Source organism: Lithobates pipiens, unplaced genomic scaffold, assembly GCF_037356315.1.
Source record: "Lithobates pipiens isolate NorthernLeopardFrog02 unplaced genomic scaffold, aLitPip1_a1.2 Scaffold_37, whole genome shotgun sequence".
In the NCBI taxonomy this organism is placed as follows: domain Eukaryota; kingdom Metazoa; phylum Chordata; class Amphibia; order Anura; family Ranidae; genus Lithobates; species Lithobates pipiens.
Genome location: NW_027507825.1, coordinates 15738221 through 15763382, shown reverse-complemented (window position 1 = coordinate 15763382; position 25162 = coordinate 15738221). Strand labels below are relative to the sequence as shown.

At 46.4% G+C, this 25162-nt stretch overlaps 1 protein-coding gene across 1 annotated transcript in view; it reads right to left on the bottom strand.

Moving 5' to 3' along the window:
* Positions 1–13313: 13313 nt before the first annotated feature.
* The window catches only part of GPR68 (G protein-coupled receptor 68), a 42548-nt gene continuing 30699 nt past the window's right edge, over positions 13314–25162 (bottom strand). Inside the window, exon 2 of the mRNA XM_077466758.1 lies at positions 13314–14522. Coding sequence (XP_077322884.1) covers positions 13349–14452 — 1104 coding nt within the window. The 5' untranslated portion in view covers positions 14453–14522 and the 3' untranslated portion in view covers positions 13314–13348. The remainder of the gene's footprint in view (positions 14523–25162) is intronic.

Below are 25162 nucleotides of genomic sequence, written 5' to 3'. Positions count from 1 at the left end.
TAAAACGAAAATGGTATTTTTGTCAGAAGACTATGGCTAAAACTAAATCGATATTTGCCATCAAAATTAACACTGGTAAAGGGAACTTTGATGGGGAGTATATAAAGTGAGAAAAAACCACGCTATCCACAAACAACAAATAAATAATAGCTGCCAGCACCGCAGACTTACTGCAACAAACAAAATGGTGAAATAATAAAAAAAGGTGCAGCGCTTAGATTATATGTATGACAATATCTATATAATCTTTCACCAGTGTATAATAATATACAATCAACTTTAATAGTGATAAAAAAACTCCTCATAAACTAACACTATTAATGATTCTACACTATGAATGTTTTAGACAACACTATATCCAAATATACAAAAAATTTTTTTTAGACGTATATCTACCAAAGTGAACGTGTTAAGAGTCCATAAGTGAAACAATATGGTGACGAAAGAATATCTTGAGAAGTTATAGTGACTTCAGTGAATGCTTTGCAGAAATCCACCACCACTTGGGAGGAGGCTTACCAGATGTTATGGACCCAGTTAGGTATATACCTAGTGAGTCACACGAGTTTATTGATGTAAATCCACACGAAAAAACAGCTGGCAAACTTGTAACTTCTCATGGGTACCAGAGTAGACAGAGAGATGACCCAAATATAGATGAAATGGCTATCCACTTTTTGGGGTGACTGAGGACAGAGATTCTTCCACATATATTATAGGCCAAAAAAGAAAATACAGCCTCATAGTGAAATACCGTTTAAAACTTTCATTAACATTAAAAGCATAAATGGGTACTCGCATATTACAGGCAAATACAAGCATGGAATTAAAATATGGCAACGCAGTGGCATCAACGAGCCTTTACTGACGCGTTTCTCCTAAACAGGCATCATCCCCAGATGAATTCAACCCAAGTTTTTGAGACCCCGTGCACTAGGAGCTGATCTCCACCAGCTTCCTGGTCACGTTATTGCTCCATCTCTCCACCTCATCCAGTTAGAGAACACTTTGCATTCATTGAGAAAATGTAAGGCAATCTCTGAATGATGCCCGTGTTGAGACCACCTGTGTTTATACAACAGAAGCAATAATTTGAAGAGAAAAAGGGATTATCGCGGTGCCTCAAACAAAGTTGACAAACAGTTTAAATTTAAAAAAAATATTTTTCATTATACAAAGTTTATTAATTCATACCACTCTGGCCCAACATATTACAAATTTTGTGCTTCCTGGAGAAAGGAGAGAATACAATTACTTTGATATAATTTTTCTATTTATGTATTTGTGATATTTTGTGCTATTTGTTTATGAATTAATAAACTTTGTATAATGAAAAAGATTTTTTTAAATTTAAACTGTTTGTCAACTTTGTTTGAGGCACTGCGATAATCCCTTTTTCTCTTCAAATTATTGCTTCCGTTGTCACCAATTTCTGGGATGAGGTGCTGTATCTATAACGGACCTCTTGCCACATAACCTCCACAAACCAATTTTTTCACCTGTGTTTATAATGCAGCAGGGAAGGTGCTCGGCAGGGGACTCAAAAGCCAGTAGAGATCACTGTAGTAGTGATGTAGTAGTGGTATAATAGAGGTGTCTACTACAGTGATTTCTAGCATCCAGGGGATCCCACAGATATGGCGAATACATAGTTACATTGGTCCAAGCTGGAAAATGTATATACAGTATGTAAAAATATCCATACTTGGAATCCTTGTTTTTAAGCGCTAGGAGCCAAAATAAATTATTGGTACTTCCTGGTATAGAGAATCATTTGTCAGCACTGGGCCAATCAGCATATTGTATGGGGAGGAGGGGAGGACAAAGCCCAAAACTCTAGTGATTCATATCTTACATGGAACTTTCCTTCACCTCGGGCTGCCAGCGGTGGGCGAGTACACGTAAATATGTTGCTAGGGGACTTCTGCATTGAAATGAACCTATTGTTTTGTCTTAATGGACAAAGTTACAAATTCACTTGAAGTGGTTAAAAAGCTCTTTTACGTTCGCTGTCTGCAGTCTTCACTATTAATATAATGGGGACTGTAGACTTTGAGTTCCCAGTTCTGCCATATCTAGACTAGACTACAGCATAGCAAACTATTCTTTCCTGGAAAAAAACAAACCACGTGGGTGGAAATCAGGTTTCTGGGAGATATAAATAATGCACAAGTAACCACAAATGGTTTACAGTCTAGTTCTTAAGGCTCTGTGCATAAGGAACATTGTGTATCACCTTAATATGCACAGGAATCCTGGCCAAAACACTATTTACAATCTCAGACACTGGCATAGTCATCTACCCATTGCAGTGATAGCGTGTCTGCTCCCAGAATACACTGCTTTATTGGCAACCTTTTTTTTTCAGTCGCGGTATCCTTCAAAAGTGTGCAAAATCTGGAGGCATCCCAGTCTAGAATATAAATGTTAATTATGAATGGGAAATCTGAGCCTGGGAAGATGGATGCACACAACCACCTTAATAGAAATAACTTCCCATCACATCAGAGGTCCTCCATCACATCAGAGCCCCCCCCCCCCCCCGTCATATCAGATGTCCTCCCATCACATCAGAGGTTCCACTATTACATCAGAGGTCCTCCCTGTCAGAAACCATGAATCAGACTGAGACAGAAGTACAATTAAATCACACTTGTTTATTAATAAAAATAAAAAGGTAAATAGAAAAAGCGTAGTCAAGCATGGCCAGAGTCCAGTAACCAGATCGTGTAGTCAGCCAGGCCAGAAGTCAGGGATCCAAGTAGAGCAACAGCAAGCAGGATAAGGAGCCAGAAGGGATGTCAGCAAGTCAGTCTCTAAACAAACCGCAGGAGATGGTTTCTAGTGATGTGACCAAGGCGAAGGCAGAGGTGAAGTGAGCTGGAAGGCTTTAAGTAGGCAGGTCAGACGAGCATCATCAGGAACAGCTGGTAACTGTGGAGAGAGAAGAGAGCTGGCAATTAGCCGACAGCTGAGCGGCCAGCCCAGAGAAGGAAGGGCTAAGCCAGCCCTGACATTACCCCCTCCTCAATGACCCCTCTCCCTCGGAGGGCCACCGGGCTTGAGGGGAAACCGTCTATGGAACTCACGGAGGAGGACAGGGGCATGTACGTCCGAGGATGAAACCCAGGAGTGTTCCTCCGGACCGTACCCCTTCCAATGCACCAGGTACTGTATGCGCCCACGGAACCTACGGGAGTCAACAATGTATTGTACCTCATACTCCTGACACTCCAATCACATCAGAGGTTCCACTGTTACATCAGAGGTCCTCCATCACATCAGAGGTCCCCCCCATCACATCAGAGGTCCCCCCATCACATCAGAGGTACCTCCATCAAATCAAAGGTCCTCCCATCACACCAGAGGTTCCACTATTACATCAGAGGTCCTCCCATCACATCAGAGGTTCTACTATTACATCAGAGGTCCTCCATCCCATCAGAGCCCCCCCTATAACATCAGAAGCCCTCCCTCCCATCAGAGGCCCCCCTATAACATCAGAGGCCCTCCCTCCCATCAGAGGCCCCCCTATAACATCAGAGGTCCTCCCATCACATGAGGGGTCCTCCATCACATCAGAGGTTCACTTGTCACATCAGAGGTCCCCCATCACATCAGAGGTTCACCCGTCACATCAGAGGTCCTCCATCACACCAGAGGTCCACCCAGAGGTCTCAAGCCAAGGTGATAAGGTCAAACATTGTGACGTTGAGTCTGTCTCTAGGCAGAAATACTATGAATATCTTTTAGGTTAATATTAATTGTATAACATAATGCTTGAATGTGATTGGTTGTTTATGGGGCCTTTCCCCTATATGACCCCTTTTTGTTTAGTTCATATTATTCTGTGAAGCCAGAATAAACCTTTGTATTCTTGATCATCCACACCTTGTGTATGGTGTCTTGACTACCCGACCGGTCAGAGAGTTTTTCCATTGACCACCTAAGTCCAGCTCGAGCACAGGAAAGAGGGGCTAAGATAGGAACCACCTTTCAACAACCTACGTAGGTGTGGACCAGGGGAATATTCTGTTTTTCTCAAATGTGATCACTGCAGTGTCCAGGAAAAATTATGTGAAATTCAAGATGTTGATTGGTGAATATACTCCATGACTCTCACTGGGAGTGGTAAATAATAGTCGTTCTGCCTGAGAGCGTGATGGAAATATGTACCGGCTTTCAATGAGGATGAATGAAATTAGATAAAAGATGTGTAATTAACATTACATGGTTTCTAACATGTTCTTTGGATTGATGAAGTATTGAAGACAAGGTTAATGGGTTTCCTGAACTGGATCTAATGCTTTTTACAACAATCACTTTTGTTATGGAAGACTCTGAGACATTTAAAGGAGTGAGGTTAATGTATAGGAAAACTTACTTTTTTTTCCCTAAATGTTAATGGATAGAATTGGTATAGAAGCCGGTATGTAATCTGATGTTTGCGTTAATGGCCTTCCTGTTTTGGTGTTCAGCCAACTATGCTTTGCAGCCATGATAAGAGCATTCAATTAAAGTGACCCTCTTGCTGATGTGAAAACTCAAAGAGAGGTAGGGGCTGGACATGAATCTCTAAACCAATACAAATAGAAGTGTAGCACTCTCTACTTTAGGTAGGTGCTAAAAATAGGTTTTGTAAGTGCAGGTAAATGGGGCTAGCAGTAAATTAGGCCTGTTTGTTTTGATCCCTGTGGGCTGGGAGTGGCTCAGAGTAGGCTGGAGGCTCACAGATAGCATCATCTTTCGGTTACCTCCCTTCTGCTTCTAGAGGATTCTGGACGGAAGGAGGGGAAGAGAGGTGGGGCTGTCTGGGGTGTTCTAAGGAGCCCTGACCAATCCCCATCCTGGATTGGCAGGGGGTGAGCCTCCTTAAATACCTAGAGGCAGCCCAGCTGGGGAGGAGTTGTCAGGTGGAAGAAGCTGGAGATGGACCACTAGGTTGTCAGGGTCCTGGAGCACACCTCCCAACATTTTGAGATGGGAATGAGGGACACCTGCTAACAAACATATGTAGGCATAGGGCACGCCCCCTGCCACACCCCCTTAAAGGAGAATAAACCAAAAAAAGGTTATTAAATCCACAAGGACTTTTTTTTACCACTACTATTCCTTTATATTGGCTTTTAAAATGTACAAATTCAGCAATTTAGAAATTGGATGAAAGGTTTAACACTGGGAAAAACTTTTTGAAAGATAAAAAGTGCATTTCATATACACCTATATGGATCTGACCAAAATGAGGGACAAATGAGGGTGAAAGAGGGACAGAGGGACATTGCTCCAAATCAGGCACAGTCCCTCGAAATCAGGGACAGTTGGGAGGCATGCTGGAGGCACTCCCCAGTCTTGGGGGGGGGGTGACTTTGAGCCTGAGGGGTTTGGGTGCAAGTCGGAGGCTTGCTGAGAAACAAAGAAGGATCTGGACAGGAGGCGCAAAGAGGAACTGAGAAAAACAACGGGAGCTAGTGTTGCCGGGCAAGTCTCCAGGATGGATCCACCAGAGTGCAGCCAGAAGGGCTGGTGAGTAAAAGACAGTTTGGAGAGCTGGGGAGGCATGCCGAAGTGGACTGGGAGAGTGCAGTCTGAGATGAATGTAGAGACAGTGCATAGTTTCCTAGTTGCCAACTGTCCAGAATTTCCCGGGACATTCCCCGGATTCAGACCCTTTTCCCGGTTTTCGCAATTCCCGGGAAATCCTTGTTTTACCATGTTTTCACCGCCACTAGAGGACCATGGCCGGCAGAGACAATTTCTCCACCAGCCGTCATTTTGCAGAAGACCAGAATGCAGGGTGGCTGCCAATAGAAATTGAGCTGTGGCGCCTCCCACCCCCGCTGGTCAGCCTCCTGGGCGGCTCAATTTCTATTGGCAGGCACCCGGCCGGCTCCGCCTATTGTTCCACATTGCCTGTTAGAGTCTCCACTGCTGGGGGAGGGGGGCTTCTCCACTGGGGGACACACCTGATGTAAGGGGGGTCACTCCACTGGGGAACACACCGGATGTAAGGGGGGCTTCTCCATTGGGGGACACACCGGATGTAAGGGGGGGCTTCTCCACTGGGGGACACACTGGATGTAAGAGGGGCTTCTCCACTGGGTGAACACACCGGATGTAAGAGGGCTTCTCCACTGGGGGACACACCAGATGTAAGGGAGCTTCTCCACTGGGAGACACCTGATGTAAGGGGGGCTTCTCCACTGGGGGACACCTGATGTAAGGGGGGCTTCTCCATTGGGGGACACCTGATGTAAGGGGGGCTTCTCCACTGGGGGACACCTGATGTAAGGGGGGCTTCTCCACTGGGGGACACCTGATGTAAGGGGGGCTTCTCCACTGGGGGACACCAGATGTAAGGGGGGCTTCTCCACTGGAGGACACCAGATGTAAGGGGGGCTTCTCCACTGGGGGACACCTGATGTAAGGGGGCTTCTTCACTGGGGGACACCTGATGTAAGGGGGCTTCTCCACTGGGGGACACCTGATGTAAGGGGGGCTTCTCCACTGGGGGACACCGGATGTAAGGGGGGCTTCTCCACTGGGGGACACAGGATGTAAGGGGGGCTTCTCCACTGGGGGACACCGGATGTAAGGGGGGCTTCTCCGCTGGGTGACACCTGATGTAAGGTCGGCTTCTCCGATGGAGGACACCATATGTAAGGGGGTCTTCTCCACCGATGGACACCGGATGTAAGGGGGGCTTCTTCACTGGGGGACACCTGATGTAGGAAATGGGCAGTGAAGCCGCAAGGCTCCACTGCCTGTTTCCCTTAGAAAGAATGGCGGCGCCGGGACCCGAGAGCCGAGGGACGGGTCGGCCTCGGGCGGCCGACATCGCGGGCGCCCTGGACAGGTAAGCCGGCTTATTAAGTCAGCAGCTGCAGTGTTTGCAGCTGCTGACTTTTAATTTTTTTTTTTTAAACGGCCCTCCTCTTTAAGCCACGCCCACAATTTACATAACCCAGGCCCATTTTTGCGCTATTTTAATTTTGAGCCTATGTCTCAACACAAGCGCATACCACGCCCCCTAATTATAAGAAGACTCCATCTACAGCCAAAAAAGTGTCCCGAAATTTTTTATTACAATGTTGGCAACTATAACAGTGGGAGAGACTGTGATGTCATGGGAAGTAGAGTCGGGCATCTGCAGGGATCTAAAGGGATCCATGGTCCCTGCCTGCAAATGGCAGTTGCTAAGGTCTGGCTTGAACCAGAGTCAGGTCTAACCATGTGCTGCCTGTACCAGGAAACAATTATTGTATAGGAGAGAGAGGAACATTCTACAAATAAGCGTTGTGCTGGAGGAGTCTGGAAGTGTAAATAGAGGTTCCATCTGATCATTTTATTGATTCTTCTATTGACTTTGGGCATCCTGTAATTTACCCTACCCTATCCAATAAAATACAAAACAAACATACGAACTGTTCATTGTCTCAAGAGTGACTGGGAAGTGAATGCTGGGCTGGGCAGGGTGACAGGTGGATCACAATATCCAGCAGCCCTTACGGGGGGGGGGTACCACTACAGAAGTCTTTTGCTCAGCCCAATGACTTGGGTTTGGCAGCTCTCCATAAAATCGGGGGCTCCTCCTAAGAGCCAGATGGGACCCAAACTGAATAATCTACACATAAATGAGCCAGAAGGAGTGCCAAAAAAAAGGTTTCTTAGAGTCCAAAAGTCTTTGATTCCACAAGTGGCCAAAATGAAAACAGAAGGCAGCCAACATGTTTTGAGGCCTCAAATATTGCCGCTGTGCTCCCAGGGTTTTAATGCTTAAAGTGGAAGTAAACCCATGGATTTAAACAGTTAAAAAAAGGCATGCCAGGAATGCTAACTGCACATTGGCTGTGCTCTCAGCCAAACTATCAAACCATCCAATGGCTGGTGTCATAACGAATCACATGTGCAGCACCATAGCAGTTGAAGATTAAACAGAGGCAAAGATGGCAGCTTCCTTGGCTGAAAACGATAGGGGAGTTTACTTCCACTTTAAAACAGTGCGCTCACTGCTCTGCCATTGAAATTGAAGATCGCCTTGGCTTTGATTGAAGTGTCCAAGATCCAATCAGTCCATTTGACTTAACAAATTTGGAGTTTACCCTTTAAAGACAAATTGTACTTAAAGTGATATTAAAGGCTTTTTTTTTTTTGTTTTGTTTTTTATATATTTTATGAAGGGGGGTAAATCTTTTGGAGGTCAAGTGGTTAATAACAAAAAATGTCATACTTACCTGCTGTGTGAAATGGTTTTGCACAGAGCAGTCCTCTTCTAAGGTCCCCCGCTGCTGCTCTTGGCCCCTTACTCCTCCACAGAGCAAACAGCTTGCAATGAGAGCACCCAAGCATTGAGTGTATCCATTCACACACAGAGCCATGGCTTGTCCCCTGCGCCCATTCTCCCCTGGCTCTGATTGACAGCAGTGGGAGCCAATGATTCCCGCTGCTGTCTCAGCCAAGTGGGAGGGAGAGTCCCTGAAGTGGCAAGGCTCTCATGCACATCGCTGGATCGAGAAGGGGCTCAGGTAAGTATTGGGGGGGGGGGGACTGCACAGAGAAGATTTTTTTTTACCTTCCAACCACTTTAACCGCTTAACTACTGGGCACTTTCACTCCCTTCCTGCCCAGGCCAATATTCAGCCTTCAGCGCTGTCACACTTTGAATGGCAATTGCACGGTGATGCTACACTGTACCCGTAGGAAATGTTTATCATTTTTTCACACAACTAGAGCTTTCTTTTGGTGGTATTTAATCACCACTGGGTTTTTTTAATTTTTTGCTAAACAAACATAAAAAAGATTTTCTGTGACCCATACACTAACCCTGGCACTGACCTAGATCAAACCTTGATTATTTTTTCTTTTTTTATTAATTTATGTATATATTTACATTGTATCTTTCCTCTCAATTCACAGAGAGAAACCCCGTGGCAGGCTCGAAACTGTGGTAACCAATCAGAGGCTACCACAGCAATCTGATGACCTGGAATCAGGAGTTCTGGGTCCCGATTGTTAGTACGGTGAGACCCCAGTCTCTGCGCTGGGAGGGCGCTGTGTGGCGCACTCCCAGCACAAAGGGATATACGCATAGATGCGGCCCCGTGGAAAAAAAAGCCCAGTGCAGTGGAGTGGCATATATGTGCTACATCAGCAGAAAGGGGTTAATTAGCAATACTGAATTTGCTTTGACTTTAGAAAAGGTTCCTGTACTACCTCAAGGAGACCTCTATGCGACTTATATTCTATACTTTTATCAAAGTATTACTCAAGGCGCCAGGAAGTCATCTGGCAAAGTTACACCGCAGGTCGCTGCAGTGTAAGGCTACGTTTTCCACTAGTGTGACTTGTCATGCGACTTGGGACTGCAAAGTCACATGACAAGTCGTACCCCATGATTTCCAATAAGTACCGTTCATATCTCTTAACTTCAAAGTAGGCCCTGCACTACTTTAGATCCCACTTTAGGCCGGGTTCACACCGCTGCGATGCGGGAACGCCGCGAATCCGCTGCGTTTTCCTGCATCGCATTACTCCCGCCGGCAGTTCACACTGCCCTATGCGGACGGCTGGGAGTGTCAATGATATGTTAATGACACCCCAAGATCCGTCCGCATATCGCAGTGCGATCTGCCGACTCGCACAGGAATCGGATCGCATGGTGTGAACCCCCATGCGATCCGATTCTGTTGCGGACCAAAAAAAGGGTCCCGTGCGAGTTTGCTGCGGGACCGATGCGAATTCAGCCATACTATCTGTATGGCTGTACTCGCATCGCTACGGAGATCGGATGTGATTTGCGGTGCGAATCACATCCGGATCTCCCCCCGCAGCAGTGTGAACCCAGCCTTAATGCGACTTGTGGTCCATAGACCTCAAAAAACACACAGGCATTGCTTGAAGTTGCATCAAAATTGCAGCAATAAAAAACGACAGGGTCGCAATAGTGGAAAGGCTAAACCAAGCGACTGAGCAAAACTCACCTGAGACAGCCCTTGCCTGGAAACATGACAGTGATTGGCTCATTAGTGCTCAAGTTTAAAACACCTGTCTTCATACAGCATCAATACTTGTGATACCAAATGCTGCCTTGTGTGCTCTTGCTTGATCCAGTTTATATCTGCTCTGTGTACACCACGTATGACCCGCTTCCATCTGCTCTGTGAATACCACGTATGACTAGGGTTGCCACCGCATCCCTTTGAAAACAAACACATATCGCAATTAAATTAGCCTCAGAACCCGTGTAATTAATATGTGTTCGGGTTTAGGTGGCAACCCTACCTATGACCCGGCTTAGATCTGCTCTGTGTATACCACGTATGACCTGGGTTAGATCTGCTCTTTGTATACCACTTATGAAGTGCCGTGTACCTGCTCTGTGTATACCACGTATGAACTGGCCTGTACCTGCTCTGTGTATACGACAAATGCCCCGACTTTTTCTGACCCTGCTGTTTTGGTACCATTTGGATTTGTTCTATGCATATATCTGACCCAGCTTGTCTAGACTACACTTCAGCTTCACCCTGCTGTCTTATCGGACTCACCATTACATCTTGGCTGCCCTAACCTGTTCCTGCTTGGCACCAGTCTCATTGCTGCTCTACCTACCTCTGCAATGCTGCACCACAAATACCAGCAAGCCTGCTCTGCCTACAGTGCTGTCTGCTTATGGTATGTACTCTTTTTATTATTGAATTATTGCCCAATTAGCACATCTGAACTGTTGCCCTGTTACCTGAATTCCTGGCCTGATGGTTCCTGAGTAGAAGGTATGGGAATGCTTTGTGTCAGCTGTTACTCTTCATAGGTCTAGGATGAAGTTGAATGCTGCATTATATTGGAAATATTTATTTTTTACTTAGACCCAGTTTTTAGGCCTGCAGGTTTGTTCTATAATTGAGCTTCTTTGTGTACTTATATGCTTTCACTGATCTTTAATCATAGGCAAATTTTATGAAAAAAGCAAACGTTTTAGTGTGTGTGTGTGTGGATTGCCACTGTTTCGTCACATATGGCGACCCATCACGACTGCGCATGCTCGACGCCGCCATATGCGTTCCAACACTGTAGCGATCTGTGCTTTGCGCAGAATTTTGTGCCCACAGCCCTGAGTCCAGGTTCAAGCCCCACCATCCAAGTGGCAATAGAGTACGATTATAATTATGCCAAGCGAAGCATGGTGAGCGGCCCTGTGTTGACAAAATGTGATGGGTAGCTGAATGCGAAGTGACACCACCTCATCCCTTTTAAAACCGAACACCTATTAATTACACAGGTTGTGTGACTGAGTAAGGTGGTAATTAAACTCACTTGGTGCCTTGTCTGAATTAAATTGGCCTCAGAACCTGTGTAATTCATATGTGTTTGGTTTTAAAGGGATGAGGTGGCAACCTTGGGATGTGTGTGTATAATTTATATTTCAGGTATGTTCGCATACCCCACGTGCAGAGCCTGCCAGGAAGTCGGCGCTGCGCTAATCGCAGACATTGTCCAGATGCGTGGCTGCAGAAAATGGGAAGTGTCTCCCTGCCCGTGATTAGCCCAGTGCCGACTTCCTGGCGGGCTCTGTGTGTGGGGTGTGTGAACATGCCGGAGCTCATCCTTACATGTGATTAGCGCTGTGCAGTGCCGACTTCCTGGCGGGCTCTGAACGTGCAGGTTGTGAACATGTCTAGCTATGTGTGTAACAGGGGGCTCTATAAGGGACCCTAATGTATGGAACGAGGAACTGTGATGGAGATGATGGAGACCCTGATGTAAGGAACGGTATACTCTAAAGCGGCGGTCATCAACCCTGTCCTCAGGGCCCACTAACAGGCCAGGTTTGCAAGATAACTGAAATCACAGGTGATATCATTTGCTGCTCAGTGATTGCAGTATTTTAATGTGCATCTCCTCAAGGTAATACATAAAACCTTGGCTGTTAGTGGGCCCTGAGGACAGGGATGATGACCACTGCTCTAAAGGGTACCTTGATGTGAGGAACAGGGGGCTCTGAAAGGGACCCTGATGTAAGAAACAAGGGACTTTGATGTGAGTAACTCCTGTTGTAAAGCGGAACTATAATCAGGGCCGTCTTTAAGGCAGGGCAAAAGGGGCAGCTGCCCTGGGCCCTGTCATTGTTGTGGGCCCCAAAGCAGCTGCCTCATACTTGCCAACTATCCCAGTTTTTAAATTCCCTTGGCCCTTGAAGTTTTAGTCCCTAGATTTGTCCTGATATCTCAGTGTGAAGTGCTGCTATTAATGCTGCCCAGCTCTGCCTTATTGTTGTGTACAGCTGACTCACCTGCAGACCCTGTGTTTACATGTAAATAACTAGCATTCATATATAAATGGCTGCATCTGGCAGCATAGATATGTAAATAAAGGCAGCATTCATATGTATATCATGCCCCATGCAGTGAGGAGATGATGTGCTGTAACCTCTAGCAACCAATCAGTAAGCAGTATTACTGTACAATAATCTCTAGCAAGCAATCAACAAACATCTGCTGTAACATCTAGCAACTAATCAGTGAGCTGCAATGTGTGATGTAACCTCTAGCAACCAGTCAGTAAAGGTAATGATACACTGTAACCTCTGGCAACCAATCGCAATCGCTTCCTGATCTGATACAGTAAACTGCTTTTAAGTCTAGCTGCTATTTATTGTATGTCTCTGAGCAGGTGGAGAGCAAAACTGTATGGCGGGGGGGCAAGAAAACATTTGCCCAGGGTCCAATCACTATTAAAGATGGCCCTGACTATAATGGAGACCCTGATGTAAGGAAAAGGAGACTCTGAAAGGGACCCTGATGTGAGGAAAGGGGGAGCTCTAAAGGGAACCCCATATGTCTAATGTAAGGGGGGGATTCTGATAGGGGACCCTGATGTAAGTTTTGGGGGAGAAGGGGGGGATTCTGATAGGAACCCAGGTATAAGGTGGAACTCTGAGGTAAACTGGGATAGAAACATTGATGTATGTTGGGACTCTGATGTAAGGTGGGAATCTGATGGAGACCCCGATGTAAGGGAAGGAGTCTGATGAGAACCCAGATTTAAGGACGATTCTGAGGTGAAAGGAATCTGGTGGGGACGTTGATGTAAGGTAGGACTCTGATATAAGGGGGGATTTTGATGGGAACCAAGATAGAAGATGCACACTGAGGTGGGAAAGGGGGGGGGGGGTCTCTGATGGGTATCCCCCCCCCTTTTTTTTTCACCCTGCAACTATTTATAAAATATGTGGCCCTTGTACTAAAATGCTTGGAGACCGCTGCCCTGCATTAAATAAAGAGTCTTTATCAAATTAGAATTTACACCCAGCACACACACTGTATGAAGGAGTCATTTTTAATATTACATCCTGCTATAACTGAGGGACAGAAGATGTTTCTGTCTCATTTTGGACACCAGTTGTTTGTTTGCACAAGATATTCGTCTCATTTTCAGCAGGTGGAGGTTTAATCCTGCCATTCTCTGCGTTGGAGACATCTGTAAGGTTCAGCTCGTATGTGTCCTTGCTGCTGGCCTTCACACATCTGATGAAGGAAATACACGAGTCTTTGAACTTCACAAAGTCCTTGTAGGTGTTCTCACTTGCAAAGCAGTAGAGCATGGGATCCGCCACACAATTGAAGCTGGTGAGAAGCAGTGAGAAGTGGTACACATTGAAAATTTTTGAAGCAAAGGAGCAGGTTTTCTCAAACAAACTCCGAACGACCACCAGGATGTGGTAGGGGCCAAAGCAGACCAAGAAAATCACGACTGTGCTGAGGACCAGCTGCTTGATCTGCAGTTTTTTCCTGAGCTGCGTACCTTGGCTCTTTCGAACCACTTTAAAGATCTTACAGTAACTAAACAAGAGTAAGAAAATTGGGAAGAGGAAACCTGCGAAGAACCGATAATAATTAATACTGTGCTCCCAGTTCTTGATGGGGTAGTGTTCAAAACAGACTATGTGGCTGTCTGGGTCCTTGCTGACCTCCCCGTGCGCAAAGAAGATGTAACTGGTCAGTAGTTCCTTCAGCCAAATGACCAGGCTGATTATAGTAGCCGCTTTCATGGTCCGGAGTTTGTGGAACCGGAAAGGGTGTACCAGAGCAAGGTACCGATCCATGGAGATGCAACACAAGAAGGCAATACTGATGTATATGTTCTCGTAGAGGAGAATGCCACAGATTTTGCACATGGTCTCATTATAAGTCCAGTCGTCATGTTGGAGGACATACTGAAGCCAGAAGGGCAAAGAGAAGATGTAGAGAAGATCGGCCAGGGTCAGGTTGACCAAGTATATTCCCAGTTCGTTCTTGGCTTTGATCTGTTGGTAGCCATAGTACAAAGACACGCAATTTGCTGGTAGACCAATGGTGAGCACGGTGATGTACACGATTGGGAACAGTGTTTGGTGTATGCTGTGGTTAATTGTGCAATAAGTGGCGTTAATATCGTCTTCTTCTGTTCCGTTTCCCATGTCCTTGTGGTTCCGGTACCATATCTCTCCTCTTGACAATCTCAATGGATTATAATGTATTCCTGGGAACCTGTGCAAAGATAGGATACAGTATTAATAGGAATTCAAAGGTCTGAGTTAAGCCCTACTGAACTATAGAATACTCCCCTCCCCCTCATCTCCATACCATAAGGTTGAGGTATTCAGTAGTCTAAGCCCTTGTACACACGGTCGGAGAATCAGTCGCAATGTGTCCTATCGGACCGTGTTGTCAGATAATCCGACTGTGTGTGGTATGCATCGGACTGTTTCCGTTGGAATATCCGTCGGACCAAATTTTCCAACTTGTTGGAAATATTTTCCGACAAAATGGTCTGATAGGACATACTCCGATCATGTGTAGAGAATTCCGATCGGACAAAGTGCCACGCATGCTCAGATCAAATTCCTACACCAAAGCTATTGGCTACTAGCCTGAACGTAGTCCCATCGTAACGAAATTACGTCATCACGTTCTGAAAGATCGGATTTTTCGACAACTTTGTCCGACCTTGTGTACGCAACACTACAACAGTTTCGGACACAATCCGACGGACAAAATCCGATGGATTTGGTTGGCAGAATATCCAACCGTGTGTACGGGGGCTAACGGGAGAACTGGGAAAGACTGATAACACTGCTTGGGATTTCAGTACAGTAGAAAAAAGAGTTGTCGGCTACAACAGGAAGAGGGGGAAACCGATATGTGGGGGGGTAAAGAGGGGAACAGATATATGGGGAAGGGATACAGAGGGGAACAGACATGTGGGGGAGGGTACAGAGGGGAACAGATGTGTGTGAGGTGAACAGATGTGTGGGGGGGGGGGGTACAGAGGGAACAGATATGTGGGGGCAAGTGTCCAGAAGTGAATAGGTGTGTGTGTGTGTGTGTGTGTGTGGAGGGGGGGGGTACAAAGAGGAAATTATGTGCTTGTGGGGGGAGGGGGGGTTAAAAAGGGGTAAAGGTGGACAAATTGTGGTGATCTTAGGCCTGAGAATACAGGAATTGGGGTGATTTAAGGCGTGGAGGTTCAAGTTCACCTTTGTAAAGAAATAATAAATGCAGATCTTTTTGCAGGTAAAAAAATGTGCATTTATTATTATTTAGGCATTGTTAGTGTAGTAGTTGCACAGTTAGCCTGTCCGTATAATACCCTAGGCTGCCCTTACACTACCCTAGCCTGTCCCTATACCTGCAGACCACAGCTGGCATGAGGAAGCAAGCCGGTACCACCACTGTTTGTCTTCAGGCCGGGTCCAGTGATGCAGGTGTGGGCCTGTTGATCATGGCCTAAAGAAAAGGTGGAGAGGTGCAGCAAAAATCTACAGGGGCAGAGCTAATTGGGGGGGGGGGGGGGTTGCGCCGAAATAAGGTTTTGCCTAGGGTGTCAAAAATTCTTGCACCAGCCCTGCCTGGAACAGCATTTCATATTTGGTGGGAATGTCCAGAAATAAAGCTATATTGGCAGGAGTTCTTAGCCTATATAGAAATAATAACCGGAGAAAAAATACCATGCTGCCCATTGAAATGTTTGTTCTATGGAGTAGAGGATACAAGTGGTAATTCACAAACGAAAAATAATAAAGGAAAAACTAAAAAAATTAATACGTTGGTAGTTTTTTTGCTTAACGCAGCAAAAGCATTGATACCGGTAAATTGGACACAAGTCAAAAAACCCACTATTAGAGAGTGGGTGCAGAGAATTGAATATATTAACAATATGGAATATTTCGTTAAAATGGAGAATAAACAAATTAACAAATATTGGGCAGTATGGAAAAAATGGAGATCATTCAAAAGGACTGAAACCTACATCCAGTTATTAATAGAATAAATTAAGGAGGAAGGGCCAACAAATACGGGGGGAGGTTGGGTGGGGGGTTAGGGTATATATTGAGAAAGCGGCGGGGAGGGAAGATAGGAAATATAAGGAAAGTAAGTAAGTAAGATAAAAGGTCACTGATTGTATTGTAAAGAACATTTGTTTTGTATGCTTGTTCTCTTTTTTATACATTGCATTGGTGGCTTGTTTTGTATATGTAACATATTTTTTCCTTTTTCGTTACTCTCCCTGCTTGTTATTTTGTTGTTTTTAACTGTAAAACCCAATAAAATTTAAATAAAAAATAAAAAAAGTGTGCATGTGCCGCATGATGTCGGCACATGCAAATACAGGGATATCGCCTAAACCATGCATGTTTAGGAGATATCCAGTGCAGCTACAGGCAAGCCTAATTATAGGCTTGCCTGTAGTTTAAAGTGGTTGTAAAGGGTTTACAACCACTTTAATGGCTGTGTGTTGAGTTATTTTGAGGGGACAGCAAAATTACACTGTTATACAAGCTGTACACTCACTACTTTACATTGTAGACAAGTGTTTTGTGCAATTTGGCACGTTCGCCCTGACCTTGTCCTGCCGCTGCCTACGCTACACCTACATTTGGTATTACACCCACAGAAGGAATACTTACTTCATAGTGCATCTACCAATATCAAGTCTTAAAAAGCAACAACAGAATGCTAACTTAGCAAGAACTATTGTATGCAGGAAGAAGAGAGCCAACGTGAAAAATCAAAGACCAAAAGAGACTATAACCTAATAGTCCCTTTAAAAAAAAAAAAAAACATGTTGGTGAAAACAACGCTGTCCATGTAGACCAAAACGTAAAGTACCATTCAAATGCTCCGATATCAGCCAACATTATGTAATGAACTGGGGCAGATCACACAAAATAGATTGTCAGGCTTCAACTTGCTACAGAAAAAAATGGCAGCTGATCGCACTTAGGACACTGGACTCGCTGTGACCAAAACCGAAGCAGGTAGTATGGGATGGCTTCAGCTATGCTCTACACCCGCAGGAGAGGTCCCTCAGATGCATTTCGCCCCCAGCGGCTGTTTTTTTTTTGTTTTTAATAAAAAACCTTTCATTTTTGCCCGCCCATTGCAGTGGCCCCTCCATTCTGCCAAGTGCCCCCAAGTAGTGATGGATAAACTTCCGGGACGTTTCGCGAACGTGGCCAAAAGTTCACGAACCGCAAGGTTTGCGGCGGGCCCCATTGACTTTAATGGCAGGCGAACCTTAAAAACCTCCAGGTCATATTTTCAGCCACAAAATACTTACTAGCTATGCACACATAGTCCCACAACATGGACACTGACATACCAGAAGTATTAAGTGAATCTGGGATCGACAACGACAAGCATTCTTTTTTTATCTGTGAAATTTTGACAATTCAGGAGCCATGAATGCCATGGAGGAGAGGCAAGGTCAGGGCAGGCTATGAAGGGGGTGCAGGAGATGATCAGTGCCACAGTCAGGGCAGCGCAGTCCTGTGCCAGTGTCCCAGTGTGTCAACCTGTGCTTGAGCCCCTCCCTCTGCCCGGCCCTTACCCCCCACCAATGCAGGGCTCCACTGTGGTGGTCCGGAGGTGCCAGTCCAGTGCTGATCCTCAGCCATGGTGCTGGCACTGCCTGCTGATTGGCTTTTCCACTGCTATCTCCCTCATTGTCTGAAACCAGCGTCGCAATAGAGACTTGAGCACTGACGCCAGCACCGAGATAGAGAGCACTGACGCCAGCACCGAGATAGAGAGCACTGACGCCAGCACCGAGATAGAGAGCACTGACGCCAGCACCGAGATAGAGAGCACTGACGCCAGCACCGAGATAGCACTGGCGCCAGCACACCAGCACAGAGAGAGAGCACTGACAGCACACCAGCACCGAGAGAGAGAGAGCACTGATACCAGCAACTCGCTGCGGGACCCAAAAATATGACACCGCTCAACCAGTTCAAACAGGAGGGTATGGGCATATAGTACGGTGTGCTTTTTTTGTACAAGGAAGTGAGCCAAAGGTAGAAAAAAGGTCCGTGTGCTAGATTATATAAATCTTAATATAGTTATGCATATACATGGTCTACTGGTCACTGGTGTTGAATTCCTCCGAGATCCATGCCTCATTCATTTTTATAAATGTGAGGTAGTCCACACTGTCGTGAGCTAGGCGAGTGCGCTTATCGGTCACGATCCCCCCCTGCTGAATGTCCTTTCGGACAGGACACTGGATGAGGGGCAAGCCAAAAGTTCCATTGCAAATTGGACAAGCTCTGGCCAGAGGTAAAGCCTGCCCACCCAGTAGTCCAGGGGTTCATCACTCCTCAGAGCGTCCACATCGACCGTTAACCCGATGTAGTCGGACACCTGTCGGTCTAGGCGTTCCCTGATGCTGGATCCGGATAAGACCTGTCGATGGGTCGGCTGAAAGAATGATCTCATATCAGAAGTGACCAACACATCTTCAAACCGCCCTCTTCTTGCAGGCGCTGTTGGATTGGTACCCGCAACTCTTTCTCTGGGAGTGGGAATTCCTCTGCCAGCGCACGCAAAAGTAGAATGCAGCATTTCTCGAAGCAAGGCCTGGAAGTGTCCATTCTGACAGCCCTCTGTGATGGTGGTAACATTTCTGCCATTTTGTGTTTGTACCAGGGATCTAAGCATGCTGCCACCCAGTACTTGTCCCTGACATTAATGCTTTTTATACGGGGATCCCTGTTAAAACACTGGAGCATGAAGGCCCCCATTTGCACTAAACTGGAAGTGGTGTGGTGGCCTGGCTCCTGCTCATCATCCAGGATAACGTCGTCCTCCTCGCTCTCCTCTCCCCATCCACGCACAACAGGGATCCCAGAAATGTTTAAAGCATGCTCTTCTTGCTCCTCCTCATCCACCCCATCACCATCCTCCTCTGACTCCTCTTCAGACTCCTGTTGTTGACTTGTCTCAGATAGAGTAGCCCCCCCTGGGAATTCATCCAGCATTGAGACTTCCTCATCTTCCTGCTCCTGCTCCTCCACGGCTTGATCAATGACACGACACAATGCACGCTCCATAAAGAAGGCATAAGATACGATGTCACTGATGGCGCCATGGCTGCGACTGACCAGTTTGGTGATCTCATCAAATGGCCGCAGAAGTCTGCATGCTTCGCGCATGAGCAGCCACTGGTGTGGTGAAAAAAAAACAAGCTCCCCAGAACCTGTTCTGCTGCAGAGTTCGTACAGGTAGTCTTTAACTGCACTTTTCTGCTGGAGCAGCCTATCGAGCATATAGAAGGTTGAGTTCCATCGCATTGAACAATCGCAAATAAGACGTCTGACCGGCAGATTGTGTCGCCACTGAATGTCAGCAAGGCGATCCATGGCCGTGTTAGATCTTCTGAAATGGGCCGAGATTTTCCTTGCCTGCCGCAAGATGTCCTGGACCCCAGGGTATTTGACAACGAATCGCTGCACGACCAAGTTTAAAGAGGAAGTAAACCCTGATGAGTTTACTTCCTCTTTCATTCCCTGCAAAGGTAAAGCATAATGGACTACTATGCATCGCATCGCATAGTAGTCCATTGTGTCACTTACCTGACAGAGGAGCCAGCGAAGTCACCGCTGTCCCTTGTAGTCCGGAGCATCCATCTTCTCGTGGGTCTCGCTGCTCCCCCGCTGTCATTCGAAGCCGCGATGACGTCGCGCATGCGCACGGGAGCCGCCACTCGCGTCATATCTCCGTTGACAGCGGCGCGCTCCAACTGTCAAATTGACCGGTGTTAGCCACTGATCTGCCTGTGAACGCAAAGCTGAAAGGAGTTCAGGGCCAGTGTGGCTCTTGGCTTCCAGGTACAACAGACGCAGCACAGCATGGCAACGTCTCACCTGGCATGTCGAATAGGTTCTGGGGATTTTGGGGCGGCGCAGCGGAAAATGAGGAGTCAGCCGAGGAGGAAAGGGAGGATGGAGTAGGAGGAGGAGAAGAGGAAGCAGGCCTGCATGCAATCCGTGGCGGTAAAACCAAATCTATACGGGTGCCACGGGTTACATGCTTGACGGCCGTCAGAAGGTTCACCCAGTGGGCAGTAAAAGTTTATATACCTTCCCTGCCCGTGTTTGCTAGACCATGTGTCTGTGGTCAGATGTATCTTGGCACCGACACTGTGTGCCAGAGATTCATTCACTTGCTGCTGAACATGGCCATAAAGCTCTGGGATGCCCTTCTGTGAGAAATACTTCCTTCCTGGGACCTTCCATTGTGGTGTTCCAATGGCCACAAATTTTTCGAAAGGCCTCCGAGTCCACCAGTTTATACGGCAGTAGTTGGTGGGCTATCAGTTCTGTCAAGCCAGCCGTCAATCGTTGGCCAAGAGGGTTAGCCGGCGTCATCATTTTTTTTACGCTCGAACATTTGGCCCACAGAAGCCTGCTCTTTTGCACAAAAATGTGAGGACGGCATGATGGAAGGTGGAGTAGAGGACAATTGTGAGGAGAGAGGAGAAGGAGAAGTAGAAAACGAGGCTGGATGGTGAGAGCCTGGAGTGTGGCTTTGTGGGTTCCGTTGCTCCCACTGGGCTCGATGATGGCACCTCATGTGCCTTCTTAAGGCGGTCGTCCCTAGGTGAGTGTTGGGCTTACCGCGACTTATGCATTGACTGCAAAGGCTGCAGATGGCAAAACTATTGTCAGCAGCGGACACGTTAAAAAAAAGCCCACACTTCGGAGCCATGTGTCGGCGGCCTGGGAGCGCCAGATGTGACCGTACATGGTTGATGCCTCGCTCCTGATACATTAGCAGTCTGCTTTGTCCCTCCTGTGCAATTTAAGTTCCGCCTGCTTCTCCTCCCTATCTGCTGGTCCATATCTCCCTCTGAACTCCCCTCCTCTTCCTCTCTTGTGGGCACCCACGTGACATCACTAGACACGTCATCATCGACGTCACTTCCCCACTGCTATAATTAGAGATCTCGGAGTAGGCAGCAACACGGGGGACCAACCTCCTCCTTGGGCTGATCTGGTTACGGTCCACCCTGATGCGATCCCGGCACGCGGGGGGGGGGAGGGTTTGGGCGGATGCTGTGCGGGGGACACTGGAGTGGCCACCCGCGGGGCTTGTTTTCTGCCATACCGGCCCCCTATATTTGGCAGCAAGTATGGTGGTCCATGGAATAGATCCCATGTGGTGGGATGTGCTTCTGCACTATCGGGGGTGCACTCGTGGGCTGTACGGGATGGGATTGCTGCCGGGGGAGGTGGCCGGGTACAGTACTTGTGAGCGCACATCGGGAGCAGGTGACTGCGGTATTTACCCAATGCCCTGCTCCCAGGATCAATGCAGGGCACTATGGGGATTGAAGTCCTGTGAGACAGGACCCACCCCATACACAAAGTCAACGGGGAATCCCAGCGCATATGGTGCGCACGCGTGCCGGTGGGAACGTGACGCATGACGTCGCTCCCCCCCGCACAGCCATTCGGAGTGTGGGCGAGGGGGTGACGCGGTGCGCCGCACACTCGGGGGACCACCTCTGGACATGTTTGGAGTCAGCAGATGAGGGCGGTAATTATCACTCTCACCTGCTGGGAGGGATAATGAGGAAGAGGAGGTGTATTTAAATGAGCCATTGAACAGCACAAACAGAGGACAAATGAGTGAAAGCCAAGTACAGTGCACGTAGATCTCGGTGACACTGGGAGGGCTCTTTTCTGCCTGAATTCATCTACTCTCCTTAGCAGTGTGCCTGAATGGCAAGATCTTGAAGGTAAGCTATTTTTGAATATTTAAATAATCAATGGCGTTTTTTGGTGAGGCTATATGTGTGGTGTGTCTACACCATTAGTAGCACTATCTCTGGCTCTTTGTTTCAGGGACAAATAAAGGGGCGTTTCCAGAGGTGGTGCCTCCAACCTGTGGTGGGCTCATATATTTTGTTACACCTTCCGTATTTTGACACAGAATGGATATGTTTCCAAATACAAGGTAAAGGGAGACATGCCCATATTTATGTAAGAGACACATTTACTGGTGATTAAAGAGGAAGTAAACCCTGATGAGTTTACTTCCTCTTTCATTCTCTGCAAAGGCAAAGCATAATGGATTACTATGCATCGCATAGTAGTCCATTATGTGTCACTTACCTGACACAGGAGCCAGCGAAGTCACCGCTGTTCCCTGTAGTCCGGTGCATCCATGTCGTCGGTGGGGTCTCGCAGCTCCGCCGCTGTCATTCGGCGAAGCCGCGATGACGTCACTCCCGCGCATGCGCATGGGAGCCGACACGTGCGGCAGCTCCGTTCTTTGAAATGCTGCGCTCAGTGTGCCTGTCTTCGGGCAAATATCTCCTAAACCGTATAGGTTTAGGAGATATTTCTTGGACCTACAGGTAAGCCTTAATCTAGGCTTACCTGTAGGTCAAAGTGTGTTGTAAGGGTTTACAACCACTTTAAGGGGGATCGTGCACTATGGTACACGGTCCAATTCCTCTTTGGGTATGCTCATCTACCTCCCTTTTTTCCTCTCCTCTCTATATGTAGACTCTAATTTCCATGCGATCCCAGTTCGTATCTTTGTGGGGGACCCCTGGACCACACACATTTTTCGCAGTTCCACACAGTGCCTTATGCGATTTTTGTGACCATGAGAAGAGGGGCGTCTGCTGTCCTCCTTTTTGCCCCCATGTTGGGTCTTATCGTGGGGCCCTCCCAGTAGATATATCTAGAGGTACCTGGAGGTGTAGAACCACATCGAATCTATATATGTTTATCTGTGAGAATTAAGGCTTTTTTCCCCTCCCTTTTCCCTTTTTTTTTTTCCCTGCCTTTACACATGTACATATGTATTTATGTTTATTATTGTAGATCAAATCTCTGAATAAGAGCTGCAAAAAATGATGGATCCCTGAAGAAGGAGAGAATCTCCGTAACGCGTAGGATATATCATGTGCAAAGTACAAGCATAATTGAATATGTATAGATGATGTTGTCGTAATTGGGGCACATTTGTACATTGAAAGAATCTATTCCATTTAAAGTTGGAACATTTTGTATTTTTGTATTTTTTTTTTTTATTGTTGATTTTGGTATAATAAAATGATTTTATATTTTTTTAAACATGTGTTGTAAGTTTCACAGTCTATGCCTAAAAAGTCCTGCCATTGTGAGGGGTTTTCTTATTGGTAGATTTTCTATAACATTGGGATGTTGGCTATATCAAATTAAAATACCTGTAGTACCTCCAAAACTTTTTGATTTTGATATGGTTACTGTCGTCAGACTGCTGAGTGGCGGTTGTTGCTGCCTCCTCTTCCTGATCCAATGCCAAGAGTGGCTGCGCATCGGCAATGTCTTGTGATGGATCGGAAAATAATTTCTGTGACTCAAGCGGAGGGTATATGGTGGTGGTGGTGTTGGTGTTGTTGGTGGTAGTGTCTTTGGGGGTGCACACAGCAGAGAGTGAAGAAGAGGGTGCAGAAGAGTAAGGCTGAGTGAGCCACTCAACCAAGTCTGGTGCGTCCTTTGACATAATCGAACGCACCTTCTGCAATTTGCCACTTTGGCTCAAGCCTGTTGCTCCTGCCCTACCCCTACCACCCCTGCGGAAGGGCCTGCCTCTTCCTCTGCCTGTTATTTTTTAAATGACCCTGTGACAAAGGTCTCTAGAGAAGTGCAGTATAGATGGAAGAAGGTATATAACACCCGCTTCAATCTGTCATTTTTGAGGGCCACTGGTCTATCACACCAGTTATAATACTTTTTTCTAATTGCATTTGTCACTCTTTGTAGTATCGCTGCAGAACCGCTCAGCAGTCACAATGCTGCACAGTGGAAATGCACTATACTATGCTTTCTATATTTGAATGTTTTTTACACCCCTATATACTGCACATCAAATAGTACACCTATACCAGTCCTTAAAGGGACCTTTATGGACCTAGTAGTAGCTAGCCAGTAGCTAGTGAATTGCAGACTGTCCCTGCTCCAAACACCAAACTGTCCCTCCCTACACTGAGAAACGACAGCTGCAGAATCGGTCAGCAGCACAGCAGTGCACTATAATATTCTTTCTATATTTGAAAGAAAGTATATTATAAGTGTATTACAACCCTATATACCGTACACCTATACCAGTCCTTAAAAGGACCTTTGTGGACCTAGTAGCTAGTGAATTGCAGACTGTCCCTGCTCCAAACACCAAACTGTCCCTCAGTCCCTACACTGATAAAACACAGCTGCAGAATCAGTCAGCACTCAGCAGCACAGCAGTGCACCATAATATACTTTCTATATTTGAAAGAAAGTATATTATACGTGTATTACAACCCTATATACTGTACACCTATACCAGTCCTTAAAAGGACTTTTGTGGACCTAATAGTAATAGCTAGTGATTAAACTGACTGTCCCTGCTCCACACAGCGTCCTTTCCCTACACTGACAAAAGACAGAATGTAAAATGGCCGCCCGATCAGGTCTATTTATAAGGTGGGGGAATGTCCAATTGTCCAGAAGTTTTTCCGTCTGAAAAATTGAACATGCTCTCAAATTTTTGCTGGCGGAAAATCGGCCAGCTAAATTCCGATGGAGCATAGACACGGTCGCATTTTCCGATGAAAAGATCTCATTGGTCTTTTGCTTGCCAACATTCCGATCGTGTGCATAACTCTTAACCTAATGCTTTCATGCTCAATCCGAAATTTGAAAAACAATCTGGAGTTCCACCCTTTTTTTTTTTTTTTATCTTTATTTAGGATCCTATAGAAAATTATGATTTATAATATTTCCAAATAACCAAAATGAGAAGCTAATCCCAATCAGGTGACATCTAGGCAATGGAGTTCCACTTTACATTAGTCAATTTTTTTAATAATT